Source organism: Lepeophtheirus salmonis, chromosome 12, assembly GCF_016086655.4.
Source record: "Lepeophtheirus salmonis chromosome 12, UVic_Lsal_1.4, whole genome shotgun sequence".
Taxonomy (NCBI): Eukaryota; Metazoa; Arthropoda; class Copepoda; order Siphonostomatoida; family Caligidae; genus Lepeophtheirus; species Lepeophtheirus salmonis.
In genome coordinates, this window is record NC_052142.2 from 6,571,969 (window position 1) to 6,588,667 (window position 16,699).

Genomic DNA, 16,699 nt, shown 5'->3' on the forward strand with positions numbered 1-16,699 from the left:
GGTTTACTGTAATGAGGAGCTGAAACCGCTCCTCCGATTTTAGAAAAAAATGGCAACTGAAAAAATGTCAAGGAAAAAATGGCAAGATAAAAAAAAGGAAAAGTGTCTAAATAGAAAAAATGGCAAGATCACCAATATAATTCAGGGTGATAATTTTGGTATGAAAAGAAAAGCGTGCGAGGAAAAGAGAAGAAATACTTATGGCATCATTGATTAAATAATATACATCTTCTCCTATCAATCAAGAACGTTATCATTCCCACCTTTATTATTCAATATTAATATAATGTTAGATACTGATAGTCGATAGAGAACTGAATAAAATGCCTAAAATAACGTATCCTTCTGTCTGGATTTATGAAAATGAAGGCACAGGAATTTGGAAAACACTTACTGGATGAGAAACGGATGGCTTGTCGGATTTGTCGATATAAATGTGCCTCAATTTTGTAGTAATCTTCCTCAGGGACATCATTATGATAAGAATCATAGCAGGATATTGAGTGGCGTGTAATTCTAGACAGGGGGACTAAAGACACATTTATATCGACAAATCCGACAAACCATCTGTTTCTCATCCGGTAAGTATTTTCCAAATTCCTAGGCCTCCATTTTCAGAAATCCAGACAGAAGGCAACGTTATTTTATTCAGTTCTATATCGACTATCCCCATCTAATATTGTTATATTAATATTGAATAATAAAGGCGGGAATGATAACGTTCATGATTGATAGAAGAAATAGACATAACTATGGATGATAATTTTGGTAAGAATAGAAAAGCGTGCGAGGAGAAGAGAAGAAATACTTATGGCATCATTGATTAAATAATATACATTTTCTTCTATTAATCAAGAACGTTATCATTCCCGCCTTTATTATTCAATATTAATATAATATTAGATGGTGACAGTAGATAGAGAACTGAATATAATCCCTAAAATAACGTCGCCTTCTGTCTGGATTTCTGAAAATGGAGGCCCAGGAATTTGGAAAATACTTACCGGATGAGAAACAGATGGTTTGTAGGATTTGTCGATATAAATGTGCCTTTAGTCCCCTGTCTAGAATTACACGCCATTGATTATCCTCATCTCATAACGAGAGTATGGATATTCATCTATAAAATCAAGTTAACGATGAATACATCAAGTCAGACTTTAACTCTGATCTCACAAAGATTATTATTTTATGTTATATAACCTTATCCATTGCTAATCATCTATGTTAAAAAAATTTATGGAGAAATACACGAGTAGACCTATCCTTTCCCAAGGAACCATCATTAATTAATGGAGGATGTTGGTAATGATGTCATTTATAGAAATATATACAAAAATATATAAATCGTCATGATCAAGTTATCAGTAAAAAGTATAAATATTTACTAATTTCGAAATGGAATTCTGAATTTTGTACTATCTAACAGTAAGTATTCAATTTTTTTTTAAATCTAACCCTAAAATATGATTCTATTTTAGGCAAAATTATCAAGAATTATCATACACAACTCATTCAATGGCAAAAAAAAAGTGCTTAAATGGTCACAATAACGGGAGTAGTAGCTTTGGATGGTTCGCAACTAGTTTTTCTGAGACTATTTTCTTCACTTAAAGACTTGCGTAGGATAATTAGGTTTTCCAATATTACAATCAATAAATATTACTTTTTTATCACTTAAGGATTAGCAATGGTTGATACGCTCCAAGAAATGGTGTTCAGAAAACTCATAAAAGGCAAAAACAACTGCTTAAATGGTCCCAACAACGGGGTTAGTTACATTGGCTGTAGCATTATAATTAGCAATTGTGTATATCTTCCATGATAATAGTATGTTGTTATATAAGCATAAATAATAGGGAAAAAATCTTTTTTTGATGCTCTTAATAAGGAGTAATATCGCCGGACATTACTATATAATTAGCTTTTGCTCTAAATCTTTAAAATAGATTTATTTCTAACATTTTTTGATTAATATATTTATTGTCTAATTTTAAAATTTTGCCATTTACTTTATTATTAATAATTAGTTAGATCTCATCGGTAGAGATATATCTATCCTGTGCACAATTGAATATAGCAACTTCCACATGATGAAGAGGGGGGGATTATCTTTTTGATTAAACTCCACGTCTCGCTTGTGTTTTGCAACCTAAAGTTATGACATATTTAACTGGGTTCCGGTGTCAGAACAAGAAAATATTATTTGGATCATTCTATAACTTCAATATTCTGTATATATAATTTATTGTTATTAGTCATATAATACCAATTGTTTAATTTTGTATATTTAACATAAATGTATGATGGTATATTTTTTATTATGTAGAATATATTTAATTAAAGCCTTCTTTTTTAAATCTGGAACTTCAAATATATTTCGAAATACTCTACTTTGTCGTTTCATTAGCTATTATTCTGAAAATAAGGTTCATAATGAATTACAATTTTATGGAGTGTGACGTTTTCAAATCTACTGTAACGGATAAAAAACCTCGAAGTCAATTATACGTAGTATATCTTCATTAAACATTTTGCTAATAAATACTTTCATTATACCCTCAAAAATCATAATAAAGCAGGCGGATGATAATCACATCAGTATTTTAAACAATGATACCATATGTATTTCCCCCCCCCCCTTCTCCTTGCACGCGTTTTTCTCTACAGTATTATCAACTTTAGACATAACTTTAACCGTCTTTTCTAGAAATCTTTAAAATTATTCTTTAACTCTAAAATTTTATGATATTATTTCATACGATGCAGAAAACTGAAAAAATCATACAAATTTATATAAATAAGCAAAAATTCGAGTGATTTTTTCGCTCTTCTAAAATGGCGATAGAGCTCCTCCTCCTTATTCAAAACGATGAGCGCGCTCTCCCTTTAGCTGAAGAATTTGAGCGGTGCTCAAAAGAGCAACACTGACTAATGGTTTTACATATACAATAATATTTCATTCCAGTGATAAGAAGATAGATTTCTTGAATCCAGAGGGAATGGTTCGTTCGGATTTGAGGTTGTCAAGAACTTTTAATGTACTGGACTCCAATGAAATTTTTTTATGAAACCCGACAGCATATTAACTTGGAATATTTGCACTCACCCTCGTTAGATGTATATATATATATAGCTTTGGTTCATTTCACGTTCACTAAGGCAGCCAATAACAATCATTAAAAGTTTAAAAATCTTTTTAAAGATATTCAACATCCCCTATGAATAAGTCTAGAAGTTTATCAATATATCACATATGAAATGGATAATTCTGTCAATCGTAAATAGCCCCCAAGCCACTTCTTTATCTGCAGTCCATCCCCCCCAAAAAAAAAAAAAAGCTACTTTATAAATAACAATGGTTTTAGATTCTAGAACGATCTTAATAAAATACGGGGATAATAATGTATTGATACTTGAACTTTTTTAAAATATATATTTACAATGTGGAAAAATATTATTATTATTAATGGATGGGAATAATAATAATCTTTACAAGTATTCATAATTTTTTTTTTAATATTTCGCAGAGTTTAATTAACTTATGATATGTATGTTTGAATAGTAGCATATTTTAAAACAAACTCAAATAATTTGCATTAATTTATCAATTTACCAGACTATTTAATATTTACGTATATAAGAGGTTCTATAAGTGTTCACTACTTTGTATTACTTTGCTATTTGATTCATCATATTAAGCTCTACTCACAATTCTGCAGTTAATATTTAAAAAATTATAATGATTGAGTTTCTGTTGGATTGTTTAAAAAATTGCAACTGTTGAATATACAATAAGAAATAACACTAAATTATATTTTTGTGGTAGAGGGGGGGGCGGAAGTCATATTGTTAATTATTGAAAAATGTTTATCATTTAGAATCTAGCTCATCCTTTTCACTCCATTTTATGTTCAAAAATGGTTGTATCCATTTCTAATCAAATATTTGAATAACTACTACAATATAACTTTCCTTGATGAACTTTTTCCTAAATTATGAGATTGTTTACATAGTTTAGAAATCAAGAGTAACTACGACTACCTAATCTTTTAAAATATTATAATACTCAAAAAAAATTATCTAATAAACTTAAATCAACTAATTTGAAATTAATATTGGATTCGATAAATAAATAATAGTAATTTTATCTTAATGCAAAGAAAAAAAAATAGTCTAAAAAAATTAATTGAAATGGATTTAAATGTACAAAATCGATTTTAATCGTTCGAAGGGGATTATTTTCATTTCCTATTTTAGAAACTTATTTGACATGTTAGTTTTCATTTCTAAGGACCATCTAAATATCTTTATATATGTATAAAATATTCACATTCTATGTAGAAAAAAAATCAGATTGATAAAAAGTGAAATCCACAAATGCTTGGAAATTTGCAATAGATTGTCAAATCATCAATATTTTTTTGTTTTGCAAAGAGACTCCGATAGACATAGTATTTAGATTTCTATGAACGGTATGAAGAGAAAGCCCTAATAGATGTTATTGTTGCCTTTATTAAGCAACTATAAAGTTATCAAACCTCAATGATGAAATTTATCGCAACTTAAGTGATAATAAGTATTGTCACTTTTTAAGGTCCTCTAAATCACTTGAAATACAAAGACTTCAAGTTACTTTTATTTACGTCAAAAACAACGTAGATGTTGAAAATCAATCATTGCCTAGTTAAGATTTTTTCAAAAAGCAAGTAATTGTAATGTTCTTTTCTATTCAAGCAAAATTCAATTGTGGAAAAGGCTACTACAAAGTTAGTTATATTTAGGGCTGGACATCGAGCGAGAATGTGTAGAAAGCACAAGCAAGACCTATGGTACTATTGATTAAAAGTTACGGTTTTGGAGGGGGTTGGGGGGGGGGATAATATCACGTGGTCCTAGTATAAAAATGATAACCTTATAAATTTCATATTACACTAGAAGAGTGAATATAAATAGTAGTTGAAATTTTCAAATTTAGGAATACCTGATTTACTTCGTGAAATCATAAAAAAACTTCCAAATTTCTATTGTATAGATTTATTAACAAATATTAATAAAAGTCGCTAATATGATATGCTATACAATGAGTAGTCAAAAAGTTATGATTATCACAGACCGTAGCATGAAATTAATAGTAAATTTAGACATTCCGTCTCCAGTCTCTCCAGTTTTTTTAAAGAATTCTGATATCGGGGTCTGGCTCAAAAATGCAGCATCCCTAGAACACCTTCAGGACAGATTGCAGTAGAATACCTAATCCGGCAAACTATTGTGAGGGGACCAAAAGTTAAAGTTATTTTTACATGTTCCCATCTTGATTGTATGTTTTATATGAAGTGTAGCAATAATTTTTTCTAAATTAATTACTAGTAAATTTATAAATTTAATTTATTATAACTTATAATTGTCATATTAAGTTATAGAAGTGTGGGTAAAATAAAAAACGATTAATTATAACGAAAAATATTAATTAGAAATTTTAATAGTAGCTATACACAGAAAGTGAAACAAATCAATAATAACAAACGACATTAAATATTACAAACTGATTCAACAAATTATTAGGGACAAATGTAAATTATAAATATACAAATATAATGTGACATTTTTATACAGAAAAAAATATACTAATTATGAGTAGAAATAAAATCCGCCTATTTCCTATCGTACTTCAAATTCCATGTAGATTCCTTATTCTTCGTCTTCTAAGTAATTTGTAAAACTAATAAAAGAAAAAGAAAATTAATATGTTCAGTATTTAACACGACTTATACTCAGTGCCGTATGTCAGGAAGATTTTTTGGTCCGCTTTACAAGGGTGAAGGGTTGATTTTCAGTGGTGAACGTGGGATATTTAAACAGGGCAAATGCTATAGCATAGATTAAATCTTGCAAGAATATCGTCCAATGGACTGTCTGACCATTATTTTCTTCAGGCAAACATTGGGAAAAATAAAATGAAAAGGAAAAACTCTACACGGAAAGTCAATGCCGACCTATTCATAAAGGAAGGAGTATAATGGAGTATAAATACACGGTGCAAGAATGAGAGAAAAATTTTGGACTATACAATTAAGTCAAACAATTTAAACCTCCTTAAATATTTTTAAAATAATAACGGATGAAGATAATGAACGAGATTATAATATACCATGAAACGGTTACGGTCAAATAGTGATTTCATCTCAGACGACTTCAACTCAGCAAGTTTCCAGATTGATTCAAAGATTTTCTCATTCTTAAGATCTTCAAGAGTCCTAATCACTAGGTTGATGTGTTTCCGGGCCTTTGTTAGGTCAACCTTTCTGCCTTGAAGTTCATCTGACAAGCTAGATGTGTGTCTGAGGAATGTCTTCAACAGTTCAATGCCGAAAACAAATTCGTGACTAAAGATGCTGTTGAGCAAAGAAGTTGCTGTTGAACTCGACAATGTATCTTTATCTTTTCTCATTATTATGAGGGTCTTCATGATTCTGTCCATCCCTAGAGATACAGCGTGTACAGCATCGTAGCAGAGACTCTAGGGGGTAGCAGACTGGTTCTTCAGGGTCATCACCTTGGCATGCTCCTCATCTTTACTTGTTATCTTCACCGACTTGTAGATTGCTGACCTCTTTGGTGACCCTTCAATGAAGTTGTATAAAATTTGTACTGTCCCCATTGTATTTCTCAACAGGGTTATATCTGAGAGAAGATCCTTGACTACAAGATTGAGGACATGGACGTAGCAGTGGATGTAGACACACAGTGGGGCTGCTTCCTTCCACCTGGCGGCAAGACCCTTCTTGATGCCGGATATGTTGGAGGCACCGTCCGCGGCCAGGGAGACAGTGCGGGCGGGGTTAAGGCCAAGATTCTTGACAGCCTCGTGAAGCTTCTCAAACAAATATTTGCCGTCAGTCTGGGTAACTTTTACAAACTTGAGGAAGCTCTCTTTCTTGATGCCTTCACTCGTCAGATATCCCAGTGACAGACTGAACTGCTCCGTGTTTGACATATCTGATGTCTCATCAACAATCACAGAGAACCAGTAGTCATCATCGCCGGCACAAGTCTTGACATCTTCAATTATATTTTCCGTTACTTTGGATGCTATAATCTCTATCAGCTCATTTTGGATGTCAGGTGAAGTCCATTTGGCAAAACCTGACCCAGCTGAACCAAATTTTTTGACTTCTGCCTCCAGTTTCTCTTTGAGAATATGATTGTCGTGTGAACTCAAGGACAAAAGCTCCAAGAAGTTTCCTCGATTGTTTTCATTAGATTCCGTCAACTTTTCTCTTGTTTCGGAATCGCCTCTAAAAGCCAATCCTTGCTTTGCGAGGAACCCAACAGTTTGAAAAAGATACCTCAAATAAGCTCGCCACTTCAAGACTTCCTCAGCATGTTGAGACTGAACATGGCCGAGAACCGAAGTATTCTTTCTCTTTGATGTTAGGAAATTGATCCACTTTTCCATCGACAGTTTGTGTTTTTTGTTGTTAGAATGAACTTTCAACGAGGAACTGTTTTTCCATGTTTTGAACTCAAATTTCCCAAGGTTGGAAATGGAAAATTTGGAACAGGCGAAACACTTGGCAGACTTTTCAACCTCGTCATATTCTAGCCACGGGAACTTACGGAACCAATCATATTGAAAGTCTCTGGAGTATTTGTCATCTATCTGAGGACTGTATGTTTGTAACTTGGGTTGTAGAGGATGATCTCTCTCGACTTTAGGCACAGTTTCCCGCTCAGTCTCCACTCTGGTTCTGGTATGGATGTCCTTCCGCTTTGGCTCCCGCCCGGTAAGTATCGGGTCACCCAGATGGCTCGTGAAGACGACAGGGTACTCTGGGCCTCCGTCCACAAACTCCATCTCCTCAGTCTTGCTCTTCTCACCTCCCTGGACATTGTCGCTAGTCTCAGAGTCCTCTGCAGAGGGAATATTGTTGTTGTTGACTACAGAGAGCTGCTCGGGAGAGAAGATTGGTCCGATATCGAGATTAGGAAGTCTTATTCCATGAGAAATCCGTCTGCTGGGGTAATTTGATGAGTCGCCATTATTTTCTGTGTCTGCAGTAACTTTCTCTTCAGCAGAAATGGACTTTTCAGATCTTGGTTCAGGCAGTAAGGCCTCAACTGGTGTAGGGTCATCGGGACAGGAGGATGCAGTGACTGAGGATGTAGCAGAGGAAGTTTTCTTAACAGCAAAGTTCAATGTTTTCTGCTTCTTATGATCAATTTTCACTTGATACTTGCAGCTGGGGTCATTCTTATGGAGTTTAACTTTGTGATCATTAAAGTTGTCCTTCTGTATTTCCTTCTGACAGATAGAACAAATCACCAGCTCTCTGTTAAAATGCGTTTTCCGCTTCCCGTGATACATTTCTGATAATTAATAAATTACTGCAACAATCCACTCTAAAAAGTACATAACTATTATTTATGTCCCTTTTAAGCAGTAATAGTTTAATTTATCTTGTATTCAATGAAACAAATTATCACGCTCTTAAATATTTCAAGAGTACTCCATACGAAAAATGCGTAATATCTAACTCAAATATCCACTCAATGTGAAGTACTTTAAATCCATACGAAAAATGTTGTGTGCGTCTTTGTTTTTATTTTTGGCTGTAAAGTACCCTTGAAATAATTGCAGTAATTTATTAATTATCAGAAATGTATCACGGGAAGCGGAAAACGCGTTTTATATTCAAAGGTTCAATCATTTATATTTATAAAATGACAGGCAATATTTGAAAGAGATATTACGATAAATTACAGGATTTGAATTCAAATTTCTGCGATGAATTGAGATACCCGAGAGTATTAACTGTAGTTTAAAACCTCAATTTGATCTATCTGACTTAATTTGGCCCCAATATTGTCTTAGAGATATAATTTATTAATTTACTAATTCTATAAATGTGCCGGTGAATTTTGGCTACTTTAAGTACAATTTGTGGTGCCTCCAAAGGATTTATCAGAATCATTTTTTCATTTAAATGAACTATAATTTGTTGGAAAATGTATTCCATGTTCAATTTTGAGAAAAATTATCTAGCTTTCTTTGGGGTGGACGTGCTACAAATATTTAATTTTATTATAATGACTCAGTACTATTATGAGTTGGTCATAAGTTACATATATATAATAGATTTTAATAATTAATTATGACTTAATTCATCTATATTTGTCTATTTTGTATATTTTATATTTGTACCTATATGATTGGTGGACGGTTGAGTGAGGTTTTTTTTTTTTGGTCCGCTGAAGCGGACAAAGCGCAATACTGACGTACGGCCCTGCTTATACTTATCTTAAATAAATTGTACTTCAACATGTTGGAATCCAAGGAGCATGCCCAATTCTTATCCAGAAGAAACTGATGTTAGACAAACTATTTGCACGCCATTTGAAGCTAAGGCCCTCTTCGACACCATTCATGCTGTTGTTCATTACCTTATTACTGTAGTCTCTATAACACCTTATCTCAGATATTATGAACATTTAGCTATATCCTAATCCTAAATTTGAAGAAGTATTTGTTTAATTTATTTTTGAATATTTAAATACACCAATAATAACTTAACCAAGTCAAAGGTAATGAAATTGCCACATCTAATCCATTTGCCGTGGGATTACTAGCCCCAGGATAATTTTCTTTGGAAAAAGCTCGCTCGGCAGAGGAGTCTCCTTCCTTTATTTGATGTAAATATTATTTTTTTTAAATTTCAAAAGTCCATAAAAAATTAGAAAAATAAATCCAATATTAAATTTTTGTTTTGCTGCATAATTTGCCCGAATGAGTTTAGTTAAAGAAAATATATCTAATAAAATTTTTTACACTTAAATTGTATTAAAATTTGTCATCCTTACCAAAAAAAATTATAGCCAAAATTACTTTACTAATTAGTTATTAATAAATAACTATAGTTTAGTTATTTCAGTAATAAATTATGTGAGGTGATACGATTAATTACGGTAGTCTTCCGACAACATTTTAGAGTATACCTCTGATGAAGGAAATATATTCCATAATAAATGAAAAGAAATTAAGTATGTAAATTATGCTTGAATTTGTTTTCTTTCTTTTCACTTGTTTGTTGTAAAACTTTTATTTGCTCTTTAGAGTTAGATTCATTTATTGGAAACCACTCACTTCATTCATGTATCGCTATCTGAGAGGATCTTCTCATGAAGATGTGAAACTATTTAGTCTGCAATGATAATATAAAATAATTGAAACAATATATAGACAATTTCACAATTTTAATTCATTTCTTAAATGGTGAGTTCCTTTAGTTTTTATTACCTTATATATCTCGTGTATGACTATTTCATGTATCTATTAGTAATTTGAATTTATATTAAAACAATATACAGTCGCATGAATTGCAAGCTTTAAGGTCAATTTTCCCTGGAAAATTCTTTATATATATAGGCTGTAAGGCGATTGTTAGGTCTTGACGAAGGATAAAAGACACAAACTATTCAATACCAGGACGACCGAGAGAAACAAGAGGAATGCGTGAAGGAATCAGACTAAAAGGACTTAAATATAGAGAAGTATATTGTAGACATCACTGTTACTCGACACTACTCCGATTAATACCTGAGAGTTACAGCTATTTATACTATTTAGATAGAAGCTATAACAGTACTTTACATGTACAAATATAGAATAAGAGGACGGGAAGAATGAAGGAAAGAGTTTCTAAATACACTACAGGGATCTTTGTGTACAACCACTTATCAAATTCAATGGGAGAACTTGGCACCAAAAGCAAACATCTAGAAGATATATTGCCAGATTATGAGAGCAATGGATCACTTCAAGGAAACACGAAGGTCAACATTCGCTTATCTAACAAGATACGAAGGAATTGGGGCTTTATATTATAATGGATATTTTGAACTACATTTTACTTAACCTGCAATAGCGATGCTGAAAAGTGCCTTCAGGCTTACTGATTTAGTCTCCGTATGTATACAACTGTAATCTTCAAAGATGGTATTGAAAAATTTGAGCTAAAATTATGCCTTCAGGCATATTGATTTGTAATTTTATCTCCTCTAGAGACCATTCTCTTTGCTATAACCTCCCATCCGAAAAAAAAGATACCAAACCCAGACGTTTAAGAGTCAGTATTAATTTATTAATAACAGATCATCATGATAGATGCTGCCACTAAAATGAAGTTCCGATTTAATTAAATTAACAACTGGTCTCCATATTTTTTTTAAATAATAGTAATAGTTTTAGTAATATAATAAACTAAATATATAACATTTTAAATACTAGAATGATATAATATAAGATAATGATCAACAAAAAAACACGTGTAACCATCTTCAGTATTAATAAATGAATGAATTCATAGGAAAAGCGACACCTACTGAAAAAATACTGACCATACTATTTTCTCAGGCTAACGTCATTAATAATGTTTCAGACAAACTAGTTGCGAACCATCCAAGCTACTACCCCAGTTGTTGGAACCATTTAAGCAGTTGTGTATCATAATTCTTGATATGTTTAGCTAAAATAGAATCATATTTTAGGGTTAGATTTAAAAAAAAATTGAATACTTACTGTTAGATAGTACAAAATTCAGAGTTTCATTTCGAAATTAGTAAATATTTTTTACTTTTTACTGATGACTTGATCGTCATTTGTTGTGGATGGCTCAAAACATTTTTACATGTATTTCTATATATGACATCAGTACCAACATCCTCCATTAATTGAATGATGGTTCCTCGGGAAAGAAAGAATTTACCCGTGTATTTCTCCATAAATTTTTTGAACGTAGATGATTAGCAATGTAAGGGTATATACATGTAATAAGCATTATTATGAGATCAGAGTTAAAGTCTGACTTGATGTATTCATCATTAACTTGATTTTTTAGATGAATATCCATCCTCTTTATATGAGTGGTGTGTAATTCTAGACTGGGGACTAAAGGCACATTTATATCGACAAATCCGACAAACCATCTGTTTCTCATCCGGCAAGTACTTTCCAAATTCCTGGGCCTCCCATTTTCAGAAATCCAGACAGAAGGCGACGTTATTTTAGGCATTTGATTCATTTCTCTATCGACTATCCCCATCTAATATTATATTAATATTGAATAATAACGTTCTTGATTGATAGAAGATGTATATTATTTAATCAATGATGCCATAGGTATTTCTTCTCTTCTCCTCGCACGCTTTTTTATTCTTACCAAAATTATCACCTTAAGTCATTATTAGCGAGAAAAATATCTTGGTCAAAGTTTACTTTCATAGTCCGCTAGAGGTATTACTATTTCAATCATTTTGGAGAATCCTTACCTGTTCTCTCGTGAATGAGTCAAATATTGTAATGTTTCTACTTATATTTACTTAATTATTTACATACTTTTTGCTTGAACAATTATGGTGAAGGAATTAAGATTCAAAATGATTTTCACATACAGAATGGTCATTCTTTTCATCTTGCGACTTCTTTTGGATTTTTAAGAATATAAGAAAAAGCGAACGTTTCCTTGAAGCTTTTGGAAATTTGACTTTGTATCTTGGGACACTACAATGACCCATTATTTTGGAGAAATTTGTTTCAAATTTGCTTTATAATATGTAAATATAGAATATTTAAGACTAGAATAAATCATATACGTTTTTTTTACTTATTAATAGAGAATACTACGTACAATAAATAAATGGGTGACGCCATAGAAAAGCAAACTCTTGCGAATATATTATGACAAACATTTACCAAAATATTTCAGCAGGCTAACAGTTCTTGATGTGCTACTTGGTTTAATGATTTAGAGCGGAATAACGCTCTGTGCATATGTTTAATTAAGTACAGGGATAAATTCCCAAATTTTGCAATTGGAAAAATTTGTAAAGAAAAACAAACATTGCGATGCTAATTATGTGTCAATAGTTAATATACGTAGGCATTTTGCATAATTGTCAGCTTTAAAGAAATTATCTTAATTTTATTTTTTTAATATTGTAATTCTATAAAATATCCAGTTTCTTTTGGAGTAGCATTCCGAAGTGCTGAAATCCTCACTAAAATATCTGGTTTTTTATTACACTTCAATTTTTATTCTGGAGCTCATATTTCTACTTTCAAATAATTCATGCATTGTAGTATATGGATGGAGGTTTTAAGTTGAACTACCAGTAAATGTCACAGATTTACATTCAAATGTAACTAAAAGGGTTACTTTTTTGTCTCAATTCTTTTAGGAGAAAAGTTATGAGGATTAGCTGCACTATTGACAGTGCACTTTAATAAAATATGTAATTTGTTCACTATTTGCTTATCTGAGGGACACTATGTTCTAAAATAACCCTAAAAAGAGCTCTGATCAATAAAATTCGTAAACCCGTTGGTAGTTATTTTTATAGATTGTCTTAAAACGTAATTAACATATTTTGATTTTTTATGTCGATAATTTATATGATTTAAAAAAGTTAAATAGTAATCCATTTGCTTTTTTTATCTCCTTAGAGACTGAATTTTTCTAGCAATGATCTCCATCTAACACTAATGACAATAATTATAATCATCCAAGAAAACCATGTTTGAGTTCATCCAAGATTTCAACGGATCTAAAATAAAAATATTTTAGGAAATAAATTATAACAAAATACAATAATGAGCATAAAAAATCTTCAGCTATCTGTTTCAAATAAATCAATTATTGCTATCAGGCGAGTCGTAAAGAAAAACGAATAAAATATAAAGCGTTCAGTAAGCTTCTTCATTTTTATCAGATTGAAAACTATAAAAACATCACATAACCAAAGGTTCTCAACTCACCAAAGAGACCAGTGATTAATCAAAGTCAATGAAGCTGTCATCATTTAAAAGAAGAAACGGTATATCTCACACAACTCTAGCCCAAATACACACCTTCAGACCTTTTACAAACTCATCAAATTAAAAAAATCAAAATAAAACTGCATCAATTAATATTTACCTAGGGTAACACCAAACAGCCATTCTGAAATAAACCAATAATGCTCTATCAACAAATACAGAATTCAATATATTTATTACCTTCCGGTTTAAGCAATAACAAAATAATGTATTCTTAAACATTGTAGTCCAAATTTTTAACAAGATTATTTGTAACATCATTGGGTTTGTTATTCTTTAGTTGATCGAAGACAAAAATCTTCAAATTTAACATAGTCAAATATATTTCTTTCGCCAACTTAATTCAACAATTTTAGATTTCCCCTCAATACCTTAAGTTTCAATAATTTAAACATATGAGATCACCAACACAAAATCATCCAGTCACTAACATTAACAGCCAAATTAAAAAAAATTTATTGATCAAGTATTACACCATATATGGGCAATATTTTTTTAACGCCAAATAATTTCTATTTCTAATATACATTTCAAGTATTGTTACTATGAGCAAATTTTCTCATAAATTAAATGGAATTTCTGAAACAAACACAATTTATAAAAAAAATTCTGAAATGTCCCAGATACGAGTCTATTTAAATAAATTAAAGGAACGTTTCCCTACGATTCAGTCATGAAATAATACTACCGCAGATATGTGAATAATTTGGTGTTGATACCCTCATATTGAGAAAGTCGTCCAAAATTAGAATCCCAATAAAAAAGCGTCAGCGTATTCATGTCGTAACAGATGATGACTCAACTCTATCTTTTCAAACTTGATACATAATCATGTATTAGTGTGAATAATTATACTGTCTCACCAGTGAACTAACAAGACCTAGAACAAGGAGCAGCGAATATTGTATTTTTATAGATAAGTTATCCCAATAATATTACATTCTGATCATATAGAGTAGCTTTAAAAAAGTAAGATAATCAGAAATACCTTATAAATTGCTAATCTATACGGGATACTAATTTAGGACAATCCAATTCAATTATATTTAATGGACCCGGATAATGCTTCTTAAAATTTGCTTCAAAATTCTCTTGATTAAAATTTCTTGACATATCCTTCAAAAATAAAAGAAAACATAACTTGAGTGCGTACATTAATTTGTTAAATCGAAAATTAACATGTTTATTTTTCCACCAAGTAGTAATTACTAATAATGAGTTAGAAAATTCGCATAGTTTATTAAACTTTAAAGAATAAAAAGAAAAAAACACGATATAGGCAAACATATATCGCTTCAAAAATAAACTAAAACGAATTCAACCGTGTCTCGATATCAATTTATAGCGCATCAGTAGCGACCTGAAAATGTAAAATTTGTTTGCATCAGGCGAGTAAGAATAGTGAGGAGCAATGGATCCCTTGTTCAACCTCATAATAATTAGTAATGATGACTGATTAAAAGTCAGACTATGGGCAAGTAATGAACTTACGTGGGGAGTAGGACCTGGACCTGGACCTGTAATCTCTCCTGCGATTCTCCCTGCGGTAGTAGGGAGATGGGGACCGCCTATATCCTCCCCCACGATATCCCCTTTCCCCGCGGCTATAACTAAAATGAGAGAGGAAATCAAATAGACATGAGCCCCAATGATGCCGCAATACCTACAAAGTGGGTCGTCCCATGTACACCCCAGGCGTGGGGGTATGCGGGCGCTTCGTGATGGAATAGTCCACTCGTATCCGACGCCCATCAATCTCCTGATCGCACATGGCCTCTTTGGCCGCCTTCGAGTCCTCCAGAGACTCGAAATACACAAAGGCGAATCCTCGAGATCTTCCAGTCTGCAAAGAAGAGTGAGTGACATGCGAGTGGGGGCCGTGCGGCCGTGCAGGGGCACTCACCTTGCCATCCAACACCACAGTCACCTTTTCGATGGGCCCGAACTTGGAAAACTCCTTCTCCAGCTCCCGCTCCGTCGTGTACAGACTCAAACCGAAGATGCCCAAACAATTCGTCACCTCGGGCGCGTCACGACTCCCCACGTGTCTGCGACGGTTGGACATGGGCGACCGACTATGCGAGTGCCGCCGCTGGCTACAGGTCCCACTACTCCCATAGCGCCCACGAGGGGATAAGGAACGGGAACGGGAGCAACGGCGGGATGAATAGCGAGGTGAACGAGAGCGAGAACGGGAATAGCGAGAGCTCCGACCTCGCGACGACATCACAAACACTTCAAAGACCAATTTCTCCGGAATCTCCCTGTAAGAGCAACGTCTTTAGCAAACAGACCACTAAGAACCCATCTCGCTACAATTCTCACCAACTCTAACTGCCCACTAGTGGCCACTGCCAATGTTAGAACATTCAAAAGGGGAAACATATTCTCCTCTTCCAGGCGCAGCATCCCCTCCTAACCATCCAAATAATACGGACTCCCATTCATTTTTCTTCTTCAATAAATAAAAAGACATATCTTGCAGACCCAATAGGAAACCCATTCCAACAAATTTGGAATGTCCTATTGAACAAGAACTAGACGTTTTGGCAAATTTATCCAACAATGTTCGTTAATTCGGACTTTTAAATATTTTTATTAAAAAAGTGCAAAAGAAAACTGATTTTTTGAGTCGTTTTGTCTTGTTTTTCCCATGATTCTTTTTTTAAAACCTTGTCAGATATTTCAGGAATTGTATTTTATGAAATTAAAATTATTCCTTTTTGTCATAATTATAAATAAAGGTATGCCTATTTATGGTAATAAATAGGCTTTTACACTCGTGGAAAATTTAAATTTCTAATTTTAAATGTGTCTTGTTTGTGG

At 32.6% G+C, this 16,699-nt stretch overlaps 2 protein-coding genes across 22 annotated transcripts; both read right to left on the reverse strand.

The window, feature by feature from the left end:
* Positions 1 to 5,464: 5,464 nt before the first annotated feature.
* Positions 5,465 to 8,504, reverse strand: LOC121126900 (uncharacterized). The gene is made up of 2 exons (XM_071892118.1): positions 5,775 to 8,504; positions 5,465 to 5,722 (listed from the first exon to the last, which is right to left on the reverse strand). The coding sequence occupies exon 1, from the start codon at positions 8,366 to 8,368 to the stop codon at positions 6,521 to 6,523; it is 1,848 nt and encodes a 615-aa protein (XP_071748219.1). The 5' UTR covers positions 8,369 to 8,504; the 3' UTR covers positions 5,465 to 5,722; positions 5,775 to 6,520.
* Positions 8,505 to 12,978: 4,474 nt separating this feature from the next.
* LOC121127032 (transformer-2 protein homolog beta) lies at positions 12,979 to 16,494 on the reverse strand. Of its 21 annotated transcripts, none has more exons than XR_011782670.1 (10): positions 16,199 to 16,494; positions 15,777 to 16,137; positions 15,541 to 15,716; positions 15,365 to 15,483; positions 14,862 to 14,989; positions 14,593 to 14,753; positions 14,054 to 14,244; positions 13,974 to 13,997; positions 13,814 to 13,914; positions 12,979 to 13,602 (listed from the first exon to the last, which is right to left on the reverse strand). XR_011782670.1 is itself a non-coding variant. In XM_071892119.1 (5 exons), exons 2-5 carry the CDS (start codon positions 16,098 to 16,100, stop codon positions 15,223 to 15,225), a joined length of 630 nt encoding a protein of 209 aa, XP_071748220.1. In that variant the 5' UTR covers positions 16,101 to 16,137; positions 16,199 to 16,494; the 3' UTR covers positions 15,024 to 15,222. The 21 variants fall into 21 exon arrangements, 2 of the variants coding, with proteins under 2 accessions (XP_071748220.1, XP_040578328.1); XR_011782671.1 differs by having other exon boundaries at positions 14,054 to 14,299; XR_011782662.1 differs by lacking the exon at positions 13,814 to 13,914.
* Positions 16,495 to 16,699: the final 205 nt, after the last annotated feature.